Source organism: Oryzias melastigma, linkage group LG13 (assembly GCF_002922805.2).
Source record: "Oryzias melastigma strain HK-1 linkage group LG13, ASM292280v2, whole genome shotgun sequence".
Taxonomy (NCBI): domain Eukaryota; kingdom Metazoa; phylum Chordata; class Actinopteri; order Beloniformes; family Adrianichthyidae; genus Oryzias; species Oryzias melastigma.
In genome coordinates, this window is record NC_050524.1 from 32,512,718 (window position 1) to 32,531,535 (window position 18,818).

The 18,818-nt window shown below is 37.3% G+C and overlaps 1 protein-coding gene across 2 annotated transcripts in view; it reads right to left on the reverse strand.

Annotated features, from left to right (window-relative positions):
• LOC112149115 (Down syndrome cell adhesion molecule) overlaps positions 1 to 18,818 on the reverse strand; it is a 147,788-nt gene that overhangs the window by 112,618 nt on the left and 16,352 nt on the right. For both annotated transcript variants that reach the window (XM_024276576.2, XM_024276577.2), the window contains 2 exons: positions 8,650 to 8,967; positions 6,118 to 6,264 (listed from right to left, as the gene is read on the reverse strand). In XM_024276576.2, the coding sequence (XP_024132344.1) occupies positions 6,118 to 6,264; positions 8,650 to 8,967 (465 nt within the window). The remainder of the gene's footprint in view (positions 1 to 6,117; positions 6,265 to 8,649; positions 8,968 to 18,818) is intronic.

An 18,818-nucleotide genomic window follows, 5' to 3' on the forward strand; every position in this document is an offset into this window, starting at 1 on the left:
TTGTTCAATAATTACAAAAATTCAGAGAGTGATTACAGTAGAATCTCATTAGTTTGTCCTTTTTTCTAAAAGGCCTTTTCTGATGTGATGTTTGGACTTTTTTACAGTTTAAAGATTAAAAAATGAAAGTAAATACATAGAGTTTAGTGTATTTTTCTTTTTTCTAAAGGGGCTATAAAAACCTAACATTAAAATTTATGAAGTTAATCGGATAATAATACACAAGGGAAGATTTAAGGACAAAAAATGCTTTAATTCAAGAATAGTTTATAGGTAGCCACTATTTTGTTCTCTTAGGATAAGTAATTCACACATCATCTGATTTGAAAAACTTGAAAAGACTAAAGTTAAAGTTATCAACTGGTGCTGCTAAGAGTTATGTTCCTTAAACCAACTTCAAGAAAATCTCACACAGTTTATTACAGTCTATTATAATAGTTTCTTCTGCTGAGGTAAAGCTACTACGTCATAATTTTAAGAATAAATGGGCAAACGACTACTTCCTGTTCACTCGTGTTTATATTATGAAAGTATTCTAACAATATGTTAGACGCTGTATTCTTACAACAGCAGCTGTAAGTTTCTTCCTGTTGACAAAGGTGTCAGACGGATCAGGTAAGACGTAGAAGAACACGGTCCAATAGAAGCAGCTGTCTACTCTTCCTCTGTAATCTGGCAGAGCGGTGAAGACTGGCATCGCTCCCCTTTGCTGCCTTCTGACTACATCCAAGCGCAGCACCATGTGGCACTGAATCGATACTTTCACTGCTGGCCAGTAAAAGTTGTAAGCTCCAAAAAGCGCAGGTGGATGCCTTGAAATATGCCCGGATTATTGACTTCCTGACAGACGGCGTGGAGTTTCTGAGGATAGAGTGCTGTGCGTCTGACAGGGTGGTCAGTAGGAGCTCCACAGGGGACGCTTCTCTCACCGTTTCTTTTCACCCTGTAACCCCAGAGTTCTGGATTGCGTGGGAATGTAGCTCTGAAGATGTCAACAGGAAGTGACCGAACGTCTGATTTTGCTGGAAAAGATGTGGATCTTTCCAAGAGATTCTTATGTAACGGGTGGTCACTCCTACACAAAGACATGTCTGAGTCTCTACAATGAATGTAGATTCATTTATAGGTTTTGATATTATTTCAACTCATTTACTCATTTTTAATTAAATTGAGTTTAACCCACTGATTGTAGCACCTGCATCGCTGTTTCAAGCTTTTTCAAACAGCATTTCTTCATAAAAATGATTTTAAATATAGAATCCCTACAAAAGTAGAACTTGAAATCTAGAGTTACAAATGTATGCATTCAGAGATTAAATTGTTTCAAATTAATATTGAATATTTTTAATAAAGTGAAAGTACAGGAACACCAAAGAAAATGTGATCAAATAAAAGTCGGTTCAAATGTCTACAATTATTGATCTACAACAAGAAGACAACAATACTTGTATATCGTCTACATAAACAGATTTGTCAGGATAAAAATATGAAATAAAAGTGTCTGCGTTTTAAATTTTAAAAAAGTGACAAAATGACTCAACACAAGTAGAAAAAAGTCATGCAGAGAAAACTGAAACAATCTTGAAATGTTTAAATTAAATGGAAACTTAGAGTTCCTCTGTTGATCCTGGGAGAATAGAATAGAATAGAATAGAATAGAATAGAACTTGTTATGACATCTTTTTAAAAGAAAAAGCAAAAAAAAATGTAAACTACAATAACTGAATAAACAAGCCCAAACATAAGTGAATGGAATATGAAAGAGGATGTAATTTAAAAAAAAATGATCCTGAAAAACAAACCAAAGATTAAAAATCCCAATTTTCACAAAACACTTTTTTTCCAAAAGGAAAATGATCATAAAAAGTAAAGAATATTGTCGCTTCCAATAATATTATTTATACAGAATTTATATTACAGAAAATCTACTTAGTGATTTGAAAGTAAAACTAAAAGAGAGCAGGTCTTATGAGGAATTATTACATTTTTTTTGCTGTGCTTTTCATCTTCATTTCTTTAAAGAAAACAAGAGTCAAAGTTATGTCCTCTGAGGATCTGTGTCATGTTGAGGGGATTTATGAGGAATTCAAAGCAAAATATGCATTTTTGTTTAATTTTTAGAGATTTTAGGTAGGCCACAAGCTCTGAACTCTCAGCGATGGGAGGGGTTGCTCTATGCCAACAGTTCAACCCACAACTAAGAGGTGAATTTCTAATGAACTGCTGGCGCTCTGCAGAAACTATGTCCTAGAAAACGACGTTTTGATTTTGGCTAAAAATGTCATCATCATGGCTAAAAGACAACTGGCAACACTTTGAAAATAGATCAAAACATGACTGGACGTTTTTTATACACAGACTAGAGCCAAAAAAGTACAGTCAGTTTATTTAATTTTAAATAACAGAAAGAGCCTTTTTTTACTTCCTGTTTGCAGCTCATGTCATTTGTGATCTCCTGTCTACGACCAAGAGCACCTAGATCATTAAGCTGCTGCCCATCATCAATGAAGAAACACAAAAGGAAGGCAAATGGCAAACACAAAAACACCCCATCTGTTCTCCATCCCTTTTGAAAATCATGACCACTCGACATGCAAATACATGAGGACGAAAAAGCAGCACACGCATGACAACATCAGTGCACTCAAACACATTCAAATGAAAGTCCACCTTATGAAATCCTCATAGGAGACACAGTGGGGCACAGCTCAGCTCCTCCTCTCTGTGTTCTACTTTCTTTGTGTTTTTTTTCCTGCCTTTTTCATCTCTCTGTTAGCTCTGTCAATTGTTTATCAGGAGGAGTGAGGAGGCGATCGCAGCCGGGCCTTTGAAAGCTCCAGCTGGGAGATGCGTTTTAAAATTCATGACAGGTTAATGGTATGTTAGTGGCAACATTAGGGGCCTGCACAGCACTCATTCACATTAAAAACAGACCGCTTCAAATGACTACTAAGCAGTCCTCATTCTGAAAGGTAATTCATATTGTAATTAACTTTTCAATCACAGATGATTAATTAAGACAGCCTCCAGTCTGTAATTATGCATCTATTCTTGACCATGATGATGTGAACGATCAAACATTATGGAAAGCTCGTCTTAAAACTTTTCCCACTTCAAATAACTTTATTAGCATTACAAAAAACGTATTTTCTGCACTATAAATGCAGTACCGTACTTGTCCGAGTATAAGTCGCATTTTGTCCAGGGGTGCGACTTATTTGTGATTTTTTCCAAACATAAATAGGTTCATATATTTGTTATTTTCCCACCAACAACCAGTTTCCCTTCGGTTGTTCCCCACTAACAACTGCTAGAGGGCGCTGTAGGTATGTGTATCAGTATTTGCTACTGACAGCAACACAGAAGAAGAGGTGCCGTCCAAAACAAACATAGAGGAACATCTGATCATTCTCCTCCTAAACTTTGATATTTCTCTTACTTGCATTAAGACATTTTTCATTCTTATGTTGTTTTTTCTGTCCTCGGACTAAGACGGAACAGTAAGTCCAAATTCTGAGACACTATTTTTTCCGTAACTCTCCATTTTGGAAGAATAAATGTAGGGAGAAGAGAAGATTCTGGAATGGGCCGTAGGGTGTCTAGTTTATAAACACATTTTTTGACATTTAGCATCACATTTGATGGATGTCGAAAGAGGTTGCTGACGCAAATTTGTCACCTGAATGGCATTCGATGTGACTTATACATGATTTTTCTCGTTTTTTTATACTTTTTTTTGGTTCCTGCAACTTATACTTCAGAAAATACACAAGTCTCCGCTGCCAAAAGCATAATGAAGACGAAAATAATTATTAAGAAGTCATACTAGAATACTTTTTGGACAAATGTATTGAATAAGACTAAGAACTAACATTTCATCATGAAAGGCAAATTATAATGAAGAAATCGAAGGGTGGAGTTAGACTGGACACATTTGGTCCGCTTAGAGTTTGTTTCCTCCGATAATCCGGAACAAACTTTTAGTCTGAATACGTGCAACCAGAGCCTGGTCTGGGACCGGGAACCGCTCTCTGACCCATCTTAGCCGGTCATTATAAATGTGGAACAGAGATCTTTAGTCACATGGTTTTGTTTGCAAGTTTTGGTCCGGAAAACGATAGTCTGCTTGACTACTGTCTGAATACAGACCGACCGCAAGGTTCGGGATTGAATCCAGAACAAATCAAGTGGACTCCGTCAGGGGAAAAAAATCCTTTTCCCAGTCTGAATACATCCTCTAAGAATAATAGAGTGAACGCTTCACTACCATAACACATTGATGATTATTCGGCTTCATGAAACGTAGGAGGAATCTGGTATATTAGTGCAACGTATGCACAATTATTCAGATATTCTAAACTCTTAATATCACTTCAAATCATTAAAGCTGTTGAATTCTTCATCCTTTGGAACAATTCCTTCAAGCCTAGCATGAGAAAGGTGCTTCTTCTTCTATGTTGCTGTTAGTAGCAAACTCTGATGCAGACACCTACAGTCCCTGTAGCAGCTGTTAGTGGGAAATCGATGAACACATGACCCTATTTATTTTTTTTAAATCCCCAAAAAAGTCAAACCTGAGTACATGCTGCGCCAATGGCCAAACTATCAAAAAAAGTGACTTATGTTTTGTAAAATAGGATAATGATGCAGACATCTCCTCCTGAAGAAAGCCTGTTTTCCTTTGTTCTATTTGGATACCTGCTAATAGTAATATCTTGTTTTTTCCTCTTATTCTGAAGCCAACAGGGATGCAAAAGTGCACTTGATGTTACCATTCCCAACAAAAACCTGGGATTAATAATTCAGTGCAGCTGTGGGGTAGCTTTATTTTGTGTCCATTGAGACTGAGTCTGCTTTTAGGAAAAAAGGAAAAAGGGCCACAAAAAAAAAAGTTGGAAAAACTAGGCTGGGTCAAACTGCATCCATTGTCAAGCCCTGCTTGGTATCCATAGTGTCTTCCACTTTCTTTCCATCCTTTTTGCTCACGCACACACACACGGTCTAACCCCCACTCTTTGAGTAAACATACCCTCTCCATAACAGTGTGAGGCGAATCCGCTCATGCATCAGAAGCTCCCATCAAATATTTATCATGGAGCAGCAGTGATTTTGACCGTGTGCTCATGCTTTTGACAGCACACGCCTGCTGCAATACTTATTGGGGTAAACACAGACAATCCAATATTGTTGCTCTTTTGAATGCTTGTGAAACAACTCAGAAGAACACAGAGAATACAGTAAGACCCATTAAAACTTCACTGCATATTGTATGGACTGCAAGACTCACCGGTTGGATGAAAACACAGGAAGGGTGGATTTTATTAGAAACAAATACACATAAGAATCATCATCCAGATGTTCTTAGGAAATAAGAATCTATTTTTTTTCTTATAAAATGCAGGTCAAATGTGGTACAAAAACATCCTTTGGCAGCATACGCACATCCATGTATTCCTTGAATTTTAAATTTAGCTGCAAAACATAATTCTATTTGAATACTGCACATTAACTCAGTCCGCATCACATCAGGCACTGCCTTCAACCTGTAGCTCCCAGACAGGATCTCCAGCAACGTCAAGTTATCTCAAGTAACCCCGAGTAAATAAGTCAGTGGCATGGATCAGAGGACGCATCTTCATGCTCGAGCACACGCATTTAAAATGCCACCAAAACACCGTCCCAGATTCTGCCCTCAGTCAAATGACAAGAAGTGCTCACTTACAGGTCCCTGAACGCCTCACTATAAAGTAGATTCGGCCAGCGGGCAGCACAGGCGGCAATTAAAGAGATAAATTTCCCGTTTTTACTTGAGTGAAAATTTCAGGAGATTCTGGTGTCTTGTGTCATCGTTCTGGGTTTTTTTTTTCTTTAAAAAAGGGAGGGAAACTCTTAAATGTCTGCATGGAACACATTTACCCCTGGGACTCAAAACTGAGTTGGCTGAGGATAAGTGTGTAAAGGACAAAGGATCCGAGTGATTGAAAGTGACAGTTATCAACATCCTCTAGCTAATGAGCAGACATGGTTGTGCAGTCTGCAGCTTGGTCTCAGTAATGTCAAAAAAAGAGTGGGTGGAAACCTTTGAATACATTTGATCCAAATGACTGTTTATCCTACCTGAGCTGAGTGAAACAGTGTCTTTCTCCCATGATACGACGCTGACGTAGGCCTCCACAGAAGCAGGGATAATGCACTTGAAGACAGCCACACTGCCTCTAATAGCCTTCTGGTCAGCCACCCTGACTGTGTAGGGCTCCCGAGAAACTGTAGAACCAGACAAAAACATAAAGTCTTTTTATGAACAGTTTCAGAACTCCAAGTCAGCTAACATTGTGTGCTTATCAAAGAAGAAAATACAAAAAGACCTAAAAATCTGAAGAAACAATGTCAAAATATACTATTATGTATTTAGTTAAGGATTTCAAGGATTTATTTTCATGTTTTTTTCTTTATTTAAATTGTGTTGGATTAGTGCAAATAAAAACTCGCTGTTTGAAAAAGTTCAAGTTTGCGACACAGCAACAGACTTAGACTGGCCAAAGTCTCTGATCTCCAATACAATTCTAACGTAGACAAATAGATAAACGTCCTCATTTTCCTTGTCTGAGCTGGCATCTGGCTCAAAACTGTACGTCTGGATGGCTCTGATATTGTTGGCCGTTTTATTTTGCTACGCTAAGGTTAGCTTGGGTTGTGAGGGTCTGTAAGCTAGCAGGTGAGAATGTAAACAAAGGAATGCTGGGATATCAACATACGATTATGCCCCGCCCAGGACCCAGAAGCAAATTTCTGATAAACTCTTGCTGTTCTCCAAAAAATTTGTCTTAAAAAAACGACACAGGCTTTTCGATTTTGACAAAAAAAATGCACTATCATAATTAAAAGACCACTGGGAGCGCTTTAACAATAGATAAAAACAAAGTTGGAGTGGGACCACAGACAAAAACAAAATGTATTCTCTCTGGTTCAGCAAATTACAGAACAACAACAACAAAAAAATGAACAAAATTGAGTTAAAACTTTGACATTTCTTACATTTAAGATCTTTCTGTTGCTAATTTGCAAGAATGTTTGGTAAAAAGGGTAAGTCTTGGGTCAACACAACCAAACTTTTTAGTATTGTTTAAAAAAAGGCTCAAGCAAAAATGTTTCAACTGAGAATTAAGTTTTATTCTGTGTGGGGGCAGGGAAAACTGCACCCCTGTTCTTTAAACCGTCCATCAGCCTCATACCAGTAGATTCCCTTCACACAATTACAAAGGAAAAATAGCTTGTGGTCATGAAATTATATGAATCAAACAGCATGAAGAAGATATGTTTTCCTCATGCTGTTTGATTTGGTAAATTGAACTTTACCTCTAAAAAAAGTGCATGTCCACTGTGAGATACAGATCTAAAAAATAAATATGGAAATCAAATTGTGTATTTTTTTTAAATAATTTATTTGAATGCTACTGCTGCAATTAAATATTTGAACACCTGTCTATCAGCAAGAATTCGGACCTTCAAAGAGCTGTTAGTTTGACAGGTGACGACTCAGCCCAGAACTACACAAAAGGAGTGAGTAAATGACTAGAAAAGAGCTGGGACCCCCGTTACCCCTGTCATGGTTTAAAATCATGCATGGCATGGAAGGTTACCCTGCTTAAACCAGGACCCATCCAGGCCCGTCTTAAGACCATTTAGAAGATCCAGAGGAATCGTGGGAGAAAGTCATGTGGTCAGACTAGACTGTGGTCAAAATAGAACTTTTTGGTCTTAATTCCTCTTGCCGTGTTTGGAGGAAGCATGGGGGTGGTACCATCATGCTATGGGGATGTTTTTCTGCACATGTTACAGGACGACTGCAGTATTAAGAAGAGGATGACCAGGGCCTTGCATTGAGAGATTTTGGGCAACAACATCTTTCCCTCAGTTAGAGCACTGAAGGTGGGGCGTGGCTGGGTCTTCCAACACGACAATGACCTGATGTAGGCTACAGAACCAGAAGAATCAAGGAGTGGCTCCAAAATAAGCATATCAAGGTTCTGGAGTGGCATAATCAATCTCTAGACCTAAACCCAACAGAGGATCTTTGGAGGGAGCTCAAACTCTGTATTTCTCAGCGACAGCTCAGAATCCAGACTGATCTAGAGAAGATCTGTGTGGAGGAGTGGGCCAAAATCCCTCCTAGAGTGTGTGCAAACCCGGTGAAAACTACAGGAAATATTTGACCTGTGTAATCACAAACAAAGGCTCTGTATTGAATAATAACATTGATATTCTCAGGTGTTAAAATACTTATTTGCAGCAGCAGCATTCAAATACATTATTTGCAGCGGTACCATTCAAATAAATTATTTTTAAAAATATGATTTTGTGATTTTCAATGTGATTTTCAATTTTTTTTTAGATTATGTTTGTCAAGTGCACCTAATATGAATATTTCGGACCCCTCCAGAACTTCCAAAATCACAGGGTCTTCAAATACTTCTTTGCCTCACTGTACCAAATTCTTTGAATCCACCACTGATGAAGACAGTATCACTAGCTGTTTGATCAAAAATGTCTACATTTTGTGCTTCATTTCCTCTGGTGCATCTCATGCACTATTTCTCCTGCCACCATCGTTACAAGTACCCCCCCTCCCCAGGCACCAGCTGCACTCACCGGCTTTGATGTGGACATCCTGGCTCCTGATCTTGCCAGAAGGGTTCTCGGCAGTGCAGTAATATGTGTTGTCATGGATCAGCTTGCTGAAGCTGGATGGCAGGAAGTTGAAGATTTGGAGGGTTCCGTTGGGGTGGACGTGGCGGATGCCCGGTACATCGTAGATCTCCTCCCCAGTGGCCAGATACCACCGCAGCGAGGCAGGCGGCGCACCCCCAGCAGGACAGGGAACCGAGGTCCCTGTGGTGCTGGCAAATACTACCTCTTGCAGAGATGCATTGACAAAGTATAGACTGGAATGTAGATCTTCACTGAAAACTGTGGAAACAAAAGCAAACATGATAGTCTCATTAATACTGAGGAAATAAAGTTTTTTATGTTTGAATGCAGCAACTCAAGAGAAACATCTGGACTGTGAAAAAACTGGCAAATCGCCTAATTTTCTTTATCTAAACATTTAGGTAAAAAAAATAATATTTTTTCAGATCAACATTCATTTGGTTTTGTTGATTTTTTAACTTTATTTTAATTAATTATACCAACTTATTAAAGAGAGCATCGTAGACATAATGACAATTTGAGGGTTCTGTAAAGATGACAACAAATCCTGATTCTGGACTCGTGAAAAATCGGTGTCAAATTTTAGGGAAAAAGCTCCTTGGGTTTTCATTTTTTGAGCGTTACATTTGCCATCTCGGCTCGGGGATGAGGTTCTGCTCTGTGCGGCTCACAGTGGCACTGGCAGCTGGCTGAGACGCTCTCCAGGGAGAAAGCATTTTAGCACTTCATAAATTCCTAACAAGGTTTCAAATTGCAGACGTTTCCATCCTTTCCTCTGCTCCAGCAGTTCCAAACTGCCAATGAAACATTCTGGTGACCGGCCGGCGTGCGCACACATTCATGCAACGCTCGTTTGTTTTTGCAGATTCTGAATTTTTACTCAAAAAGAGCAATCTGGATCAATATTCATATCATAAAGATTGAGTATAAACTGCTGATATGCAAAGATGTACAAATTAATGACTTTTAAAAAATGAAGACTGATACCAACACGATAAACCAAACCTGTTTACATAATGTGAATTATTTGATTTACTCACTCAAAAAGTTATAAATAAAAGGGGAAAAAACTGGTTTGTAACATAGCATTAAATCCAGGACTCCACTTATTATAGCATCACCGTAAATGGAGAAAACATTAAAGAATTTTTTTTGTTATAACTGGAGATTAACTCAGACATGAAGGGGTTAACTTACACTATCATGGTGAAAACAGAAATTAAAAAAACGTACAGTGACATCACAAAATGTTCTACACAAAGCTCAGCTTCAGCAAAATTTTCTGATAGGGAAGTTAGAATCAGCACTAATGAAGTGATGTTTGGCAAAACTGTGATATTCTCTTTTGGTGATTACCTGAGATGTTAATTGATTTGAAAAAAAGAGCATCAACACAAAAAACAACTGTTTCTTGTTTCAGTAAAGCATGACAGAAGCTGGTAGTGTACCATGAACTGTGGCCTGGTAGTTGATTTCAAACTTCTACAATGGTTTGATGAGTTCTGAAGCAAAAAGGCAGATTAATCTCAACCTTCATCATTTAGTCTTTATTTTATTTTCTTTTATCTTGGTTCATTTTACTTTCCTTGACTTCACTTCACTTCACTTCACCATAATTTATGTTGCTTCACATTATTTGATTTCATTTGATTTATTTTTTATTTTATTTTATTTTACTTTAATTTAATTTACATCACTTCTCTTCTCTTTGCTTTACTTTACTTTACTTTACGTCACTTCCTGTCATTGTATCCTATTTTATTTATTTTTCTATTTAATTTTATTTTATTTTATTAACGTCACTTCACTTCATTTTATTTCATTTTGTTTTTATTTTATTTTCATTTTACTGTGCTTTAGTTTACTTTACTTTACTGTAATTTAATATTATCTTTACTTTTACTTTTAACTTCTACAATATATTAAATTATGTCACTTTATTTTATTTTATTTTATTTTAATTAACAATGTCCCTTTACTTCCCATACAGAGAAAGGACTAAAGAGTTGTTTGCAAAAAAAAAAGGCCTTTACTAAATAAACACGCTTACAAGCTGGACTTTCAAAGAATTAAAAAAAAAACTGCAGCAGGAGATAAACTGTCAACTATTTACACTCTTTTTAGTTGCAAAAGTACCTCAAAAACCAGGCCCATCATCTTTGTATTGGTAGCTAATCATACAGGACACTGCAACAAAGAACTAAAGTCTGTTATTCAGTTTTAGTTTTTTGTTCTAATAAAATGACTTATTGTAAAATATTGTAAATATTTATTGTAAAATTATTGGTAGTAATCATTTTTTCTTTTTATCAGACATACCTTTATTTTTTGCTGTCAGCTGTTTTCATTTAGTATGTATCAGTAGAGTTAAAGTGAACATCACTAGAAATTATTTTATCTACTTTTCTGCACATGTTTACCTATTAATTATATAACAAACATAAACAATAATGTTCAATATTGAATCTCTTTAATAGATGAAAAAAGTAACAAAGATGATTCTCATGGTAAAAAACATCCGTTTTTAAAATCATGTTTTTATTTTATCATGTGAATTAATAATAACCTGCATATAAAAGTCAGAATCTGTCATTGTTTACCGTAAACACTACTTTTATTTTAATAAACTTATATTTGACTTGCACACAGTAAATAACCCCCCAGTGGTGGAGCTTATAAATGCTCTGCTGTCTCCAGCCTCTCACATCTGAAAAGTTTTTTTTTTTTTTTTCCAATTTGAATGTTTTAAAATGCAGCAGGGTAGTGTGATGGGTTCTCAGTGGCTTTGTGGCACCAGCCAAGATGAAAATAATACATCAAAGTCATATTAAATTCGGATTTATTCTCTTTCTCCAGCTGACTCAGGGAGTATCAATCTTCCCCGCGCCCTGTTGATAATACAGATCAGAGCGGGGAGCGGGGAGGGTCAGGACTGCACCTGGTCACAGACGGCGCTCAAGGTTGGCACCAAGGAGAGCTCACTTTAATCAGTTCAAAACTGGGATGCAAAGGGAAGCTCATTTCACTGCATAAAATGCTAATATTTTATGTATCCTATAAATTATTTCTTGAAATAATCAATCTAATAATTATTTTATCAAATAAAATAGCAAATATCGTGGTTTATAGTTGTTTACACAACATTGGAGGAACTTAAACTGCACTTTCAATCCATCTGTAAACATCATTTATTATATCAGTTTATTAAAAATGCAAATATGATGTTTTAGATTGTTGTGTCTGGAACAAAATAAGATCACTGAACTGTGTTCCAACTCAGAACTGTTTTTCTCTTCTGTCAGTGGAGAAATTGGATTAGGATTAATGCCACGGCGGTTTCCATATTCTTCCATTTCACATAAAAAGTATGGCAGAGCAACTCAATTTAGACGAGCTGAGTGATAGGGAGACTGAATTAATTAAAAAAAAAAAAAAGTAAAGGAGTCTGGTGGAATAGAGCGTATTAGTGCGGAACTCGTTTTCCTAATTGACTAAGCCCGGGAGCAGTCCGCAAACGGCGCAGCGGCGTGGGCGCCGAGTCGGGCCTGCAGCCACACAGAGAGCGGTGGCGTGGCCCAACGAACGGCCTCAGGGCACAAGCACTTACAACGCTGCCTGGGAGGAAATCTGTAATTGGTATAATTTTTCATGAGCTCAACTGTAAAGGTGGAACACCTGGTACTGTTCAATAATGTATTATTTGTGTCTACATTTGACTATTCTTTTCTTATTTTTAACCAGAATATTTTAAGGAAAATTCAAAACAGAAAATACCTGTTTGCCTAAAACGGTTCCCATCAAAAAATGTTTTTTATTTTCTTTTTAAACTGATAGACACATTTTTGTATTTTATCTCATTTTCATGTCTGGTTAATGCAAAGAAGCACCGTAGAGACTGTAAAGTAACACGTTCACACCAGAAAAGCAGGGAGGGGCTGCTTCCTCCTCTTCTTTTTCTTTTTTTTACTGTTTACTAGCGCACGCCTGCTCCTTACAGTTGGAAGAGGATTGGTATGAAATGTCAAAGTGCTGCAAATCTTGCTCCAGGCTTTTTCTACCACAGCTCTATTCCAATATATGAAAGACTTGGTCTCGTATCAAGTCTCTTCCATGATCAATGTTTGAATGGTTGATACTTAAAAATGACGCCATCCATACTCAGTGCCAAATTTGAGTCCCTAACTGGTCAAAATTCAACCTGGTTTAACTTTTTAAGCAAGTTCAATGACTGTAGAACCTAAAAACGGTTGTAGAAACTTGCGTCGCGATGTGTAAAGAGTGTTTTTTCAACCCAAAGGCGGGTTTACATGGACTTTTCATTAGACGTGTCCACTTGAACGTGAACATATCTCAGTGTGAAGCTTCAAAAAACAGATGTATCATCACTACTGAGCTACCTTTAAAGGGCTAGAACTACAATTTTTAAAAAGAGGGGGGAAAAAGGACAATTTAAAACAGTTTAAATAAATGATTTAAAGAAACATCAGCTTCAGACTACAAGTGTTTATATTATTATGAATCAAAAAAGTGTTGAGTTTGTCTTGATTCACTTCTCCAGAACTTGTTTGATGTTATTGTTAGTTAATCAGGTGTGCTAAGCTTATTCTACAGGATGTTGTTTTTGATTCTTCTCTACAGAGTTAGGGTTCAGATTAACTTTAGGAGTTCTTAGGATTTGTGCTGCTCAGTGTAAGTCCAGTTTTACTTGAATTTGCAGTATTCTTGTGCAGCCTGGTCTCCCATGTGTTATAGTTTGTTCTGACTTCAAATCGTTGAGATATTTGATGTTCACTATTGTGCTTTGTTGAGGTTTTTTCAAGAGATCAAAGATAGAAGACAGCTAACAAACACTTTAACCCTTGAACACCTGAGATGTCCCCCAAGACACCTGAAATAACCCACGCTCTTCGACGTACCTTCCCTCTTCAACCGCATTCACAGCAACTTGAATAATAAAATACTTAGAAATGCAATTTAAGCTAAATTTTATTAACACATGTCCCCCATCAACAGAAAAATGCTAAAAGAACATGTCAAAAACACAATTTTCAGAGTGGGTCTTTAACCCTAGCGCTCTATTGCCACCGGGTGATTTTCACCCAGGTAAAAGTATTTACATGATGTTCAATATGTTGCATTTTTCTGAGTGTCATGGGTCCCTGCGTAAAGCCTCACATGTCCCAGGAATAGGTGGACTAAGGCCAAGTCTCCAGTATCATTATTATTTTTAAGGAATTTTTTTGTTGTTCTCAAATTCGTTTTTCAGAATCTTCCTATGTTTTTATTTTCCATTTTGTGGCATACACTACACTTGAAAATGAAAGAAAATTACTGTATTTTATCATGTTTTGTCGTATTTTGATCTATTTTTCATGACAACTACCAGTACTTTTCATCGGATGTATTATATTGAGTAAAAATTACCCGGCAAAAGTGATGGTGTAAATTTTATACAAAAGTGTTCTAGAGTAAAAGGGTTAATGTCCTCACTCACATGCACCTCTTTATGTGTATCTCCTTCACTATTGTGCATAACACCAAACATGCATGCATGACTCTTAATGAGCTACAGTTAAAGGTTTCAACAGTTATCCACCAATGATAACCACAACAGGAGATCATTTCTGATCATAGACAAGCAAAAAAAAGACAAAGTGAAATGACAAATATTTCCTGTCTAAGATACAAGCTCACATCAAAAATTGAAATATAGTCCATGTGATGGATTTCTACTTCCAGTGGAGCGTAAAAGCTTCGTGTGAAGGTGTGAACATTCTCCGCCCCCAAAGCTCACCAGACCATGTAAGTGTCAACTTCAGTAGATGATTTTTAAAAAAAAAATTTCAATTAGTGAAATTCTTATGGGGGTATTTGTGTGTTTCTGTCCACCTCTGCACTGCTTACAGTTTATATCAGAATTAGTGTTTTATCTTGCAGCCAAATCAAAAATGGGTTGACTTATAAAGTTAGTCCCCCACACATCTGAATTCTCAATTTACAAACTTTTATAAAGTGGAAGATAACTATAATTTCAAAATACAACAAACTGCAACACTTTAATACATAAAATAAACGGTTAAATTTAAATCCGATCCGCCGATTCGCTTTCCTTCTTGCACTGCAGTCTGGTTCAGGTTATTTTGTTGAAGCCCTGACAGAATGTCAGAAAACAAACAAACAAACAAGAAAGAAGGGGAGCTGCAGTGGGATTGAGTCACTTAGCCACATTTCACAGAACACATGTATTCCATCTGTACAACGGGCTGACGCTCTGTTTGAATTGTCATCGCCATCAAGGCAGAGGGACTCGGCGCTTCTTTTGTGTGTTTTTGGTGCCACACGCCTCACAGTGACAATGTGCCAGCAGGAACCCTGGGTAATTAAAGCAGCTCCTGTGCCCTGTGCTCTGAGCCCCGAGGACAAGTCTGCCTGGAGATCTGCCTGGAGATCATACCTGGTTCTAACTGACAAAACGGGTTGAATATTTATACCGCACAAACTCTTATTGGAGCGTAAATGTGATGGACATGCTGTGCTAAAGCAAGACTGAACTCGTTGAGTAAAATGTTTAAAGGCGTAGATGTAACCACAGGCAGCGTATCAAAGAACAAATATGTAAACATGAAATAGAAGTTAGGCATCCTGATGAAGGCAGATGATACTCAGTCAGGGCCGGGGAGTTCAGAGTGAGTAAGCATTTCCACTGATCTGATCTGCCCAGAGGCAATACACCATGCACGCAAGTTAAATGACTGTCTACCAATTTGCTCTCATGAATAGTAAGCAGGCCTGTGACAGTAGAAAGGGCTGGCTGCATGTAAGCTGCTGATCCACATCGACAGATCCGTCCTCTGATGTCTTGGAGGGGCGGGTAGCAGTGAAACGTGGCCCCCACAGCAGATGAGCCTCCTCTTCCTCCTCCAGTCTATTTTCATGTCTTAAATGGGCCACAGTGGCTGCCTGTCTAATCAAAGGGGAAGCCGGGGACTCTGAGCCGTTGCTTAGTAAAACTGAGCAATAAAGACACTGAAGTCTAATTTATGCTTCTGCTGCTGATGATGATAAGTGCACATGAGTGGATCTGACGAGGAATTATGTTGTAGCAAACCAAAGCAGCTCCCTCTGCTGCTGCTGCTGATAATGAATATAAACCTCCACAATGAGAAATCTAACGCTGCCGGGAAGTGAAGGGAAACCCATATATGCAATACAATAAATAAAACAAATGCTGTATTTAACAAAAACCTATATTTGCGATAAAATGGATTTCACCTTGTAAACCGAGTAATGCTGCCGCCGCGCTGAAACATCCTTTAAAGTGAAAAGGTGCTTAATGGAGGATGTTTAAAATTTTAATGCAGGTATTTTTTTAACTATTAATTACAGACATTTTCTAAATTTATGAGAACTGAAGGGAGCAGCAGTCTTCTTTTGTACCTAATTAACAAGAATAAGACTTATTTATAGAACACAGGAGCTAATTCTCCAAAGAAACTGAAGCAAAAAAAGGTTTTCCAATAGGTTGTAAATATGTTTTTTATGCGAGGCTTTAAGGTGGAGCAGTGTGATGGTCATTACTAACTCCTGTTGGTTTGCTCTTTGCTATTCTCACACCTCAAAAGATGTATTTCAAAGTTTCATGCACTGTAAAAAAAAATTTTTGCTTTTAGTTCTTTCAACCTATTTTTGTGAGTCAGGTCAACTAAAATTTTTCAAAAAGTAGAGACNNATTTGTTAGACCTAATCAAAATTTTAAGGCAGCCAGGTTACAAATTATTTTAAGTTGGGCCAACTTGGAATTTTTTACAGTGTGGGTGATTTTATACTGGCCTTCAAATGTAAATATGTGTGAATTTCCTTGTCTTTTTACACAGACTGATCACAGAGTACTTTGAGGCAGAATCAGAATTTGTCCCCTACCCCTCCATTTACAGTTGTAGAGGTGTCCAAACTTGCTTTTTTTTAAACCAAAGAAACCGGAAATGATGGATGGGTGGATGGATGGATGAAGAACTGAATGAATGGATGGATGTATGAATGGATGTATGGATGGATGGATGAATAGTTGATTGGAATATTGGATGGACTTCTGTAGAAAACAAACAAACCGTATTAGTTTGAGGACTCTTAAGATAAAAAGGAAAAAGAAATGTTCACATTCTCTTTTTAAAAAAAAAAGGCAAAAAGAGATTTTTTTCACAAGATTGTAATTTTTTTTTTGCAAAATGTTCCCTAGCCAGGCTTAAAAATTGTACTTTTTTTGCCTCATCTGTCCTGTCCAACAGCTGAGTAAAGAAAAAAGAGCCGAAGGAGTCTTGTGTTGGACAGATGTTACTGTTTTAAATCTTCTGACACACACGGTCTACATTTGTACAAACCCCTTTTGTATCTAAGGCTAAACTTTATTTATAATAATTACATTGGTATATATTTCTTGTTGGATCAAACACTCAAGATCGAAGAGAGAAGGAGAGAGTGGGGTGTTAGATTTGGGGAATAAGAGTGTAAAAAAAAGGGAAGAAAAGGGGGGGTTGAAGAAGTTGGACAGGGTAGACCTACAAAGCTACAATTTGCTGGAAGTTTGTTACTATTACGGTCAAATTTTACACTTTACATCATAAGAAATACATGCACTCAAAATTGTCACCTGCAACTGGCAAAATAAAAAAGGTAGAGGTCAAAAAGGAAAACCACACACTCTAGTTATGTCACTGTTGAATACAAAGGTTTTATTCCTTAGAGCTATATCTCCAAATATTCTAGATGCTGAAATGTTCAGAGCATCAGTGGAAATAAAGGTGAACTTTAACGTCTTTAATTCAGTGGGTTCAGTGGCCACAAAGCAGAAACTTCCATCATTTGAGACTCTGCTATTTGAGTTCAACTGGTCTGATTGAGCCTTGAGTGGATATAATTGAATAGGCTCTAAACTAATCTAATGCCTCGCATACATTACATTCCCTTGATAATATGATTAAGTTCCAACATTCTTGGTGGCCAGACGCCTGTTTGCAGAACGCTAGTTCAACGTGGCACATGCTGAACAACCAACCTTATTATGTCAGCAGGCATTAGGATAAGGGCCTTCACAGATGTTGCTGTTTTGGGTACCTGAACATGACAGCCGTCTACCTGCATGCCAACTAAGGCAACAGTAGCTCCAAAGAGGTTTCAGTGTTTGTGGAAGCGTTGTCATGACAGTGGCCTGACATCCTGTTTGAGCTGAATTTTTTTTTGCTTTTTGCCAGTTTCTTCTGAATATATATGCACTATAACAACAATGTCAAAACCAACAACAGCTGTGTAAAAGTCAAAATGACTTAATGATACAACAACAATGGATAGTTTGATCAAAAAGTTGACTGAGTGTATATTCCACCGAAGGTTTCATATTTTATAACAGGACACAAAAAGGATAAAACCCACACACAACTATCTTTAGTGTCATAGGTATCCATTAAGAAGAATACAATCCAAGCTTACTGGCCATGCTGCACATTTTGTCAAAACAAATCAAGAATTTTTTTTTTTTTAGCGTTCAGGAGGAAGCTTGTGATAAAGTTTATAAAAAAAAGACGACTTTGCAACTACACTATTTGCAAAGAGCCTTATTTTTTTAACAATTTACCCAAAAACTGTCATAAAAACATGCTTTCAACCTAAAAGTGTAATGTTTCAGATAAACGGATGCTTCCTATAAATTCAGCAAAGCTCTTGATGTTGGACATCAGAATGATGGATCATCAGCAAAAGCTACCTTGAGCATCAGCATACTAAAGTGTGTTGGCTATAGGCAGCAAATACAAGAGTAAATTATTCACAAATAAAAAAAATATTAATCCTGTGTGTGAACAATAAAGTATGAGACACAGGAAAAGTGAGATTACAGCTTCACCCACTGGATCATTCACCGGCAAAGATACCTTGGGATGGGTTTACTCCACCCACCACTACAATGTTTCGAAATGGGTATGTTATGGTTGTAACCTTTGTTAGTTACTGTATTTCTTATCAAATATCACACTTGCACTCCAATTCATCAAATTATATATTGTTGAGTCTGGTTGTGCTTACTGATGTCAAAGCTTTTTTCAGAGTTGCTAGCAAGG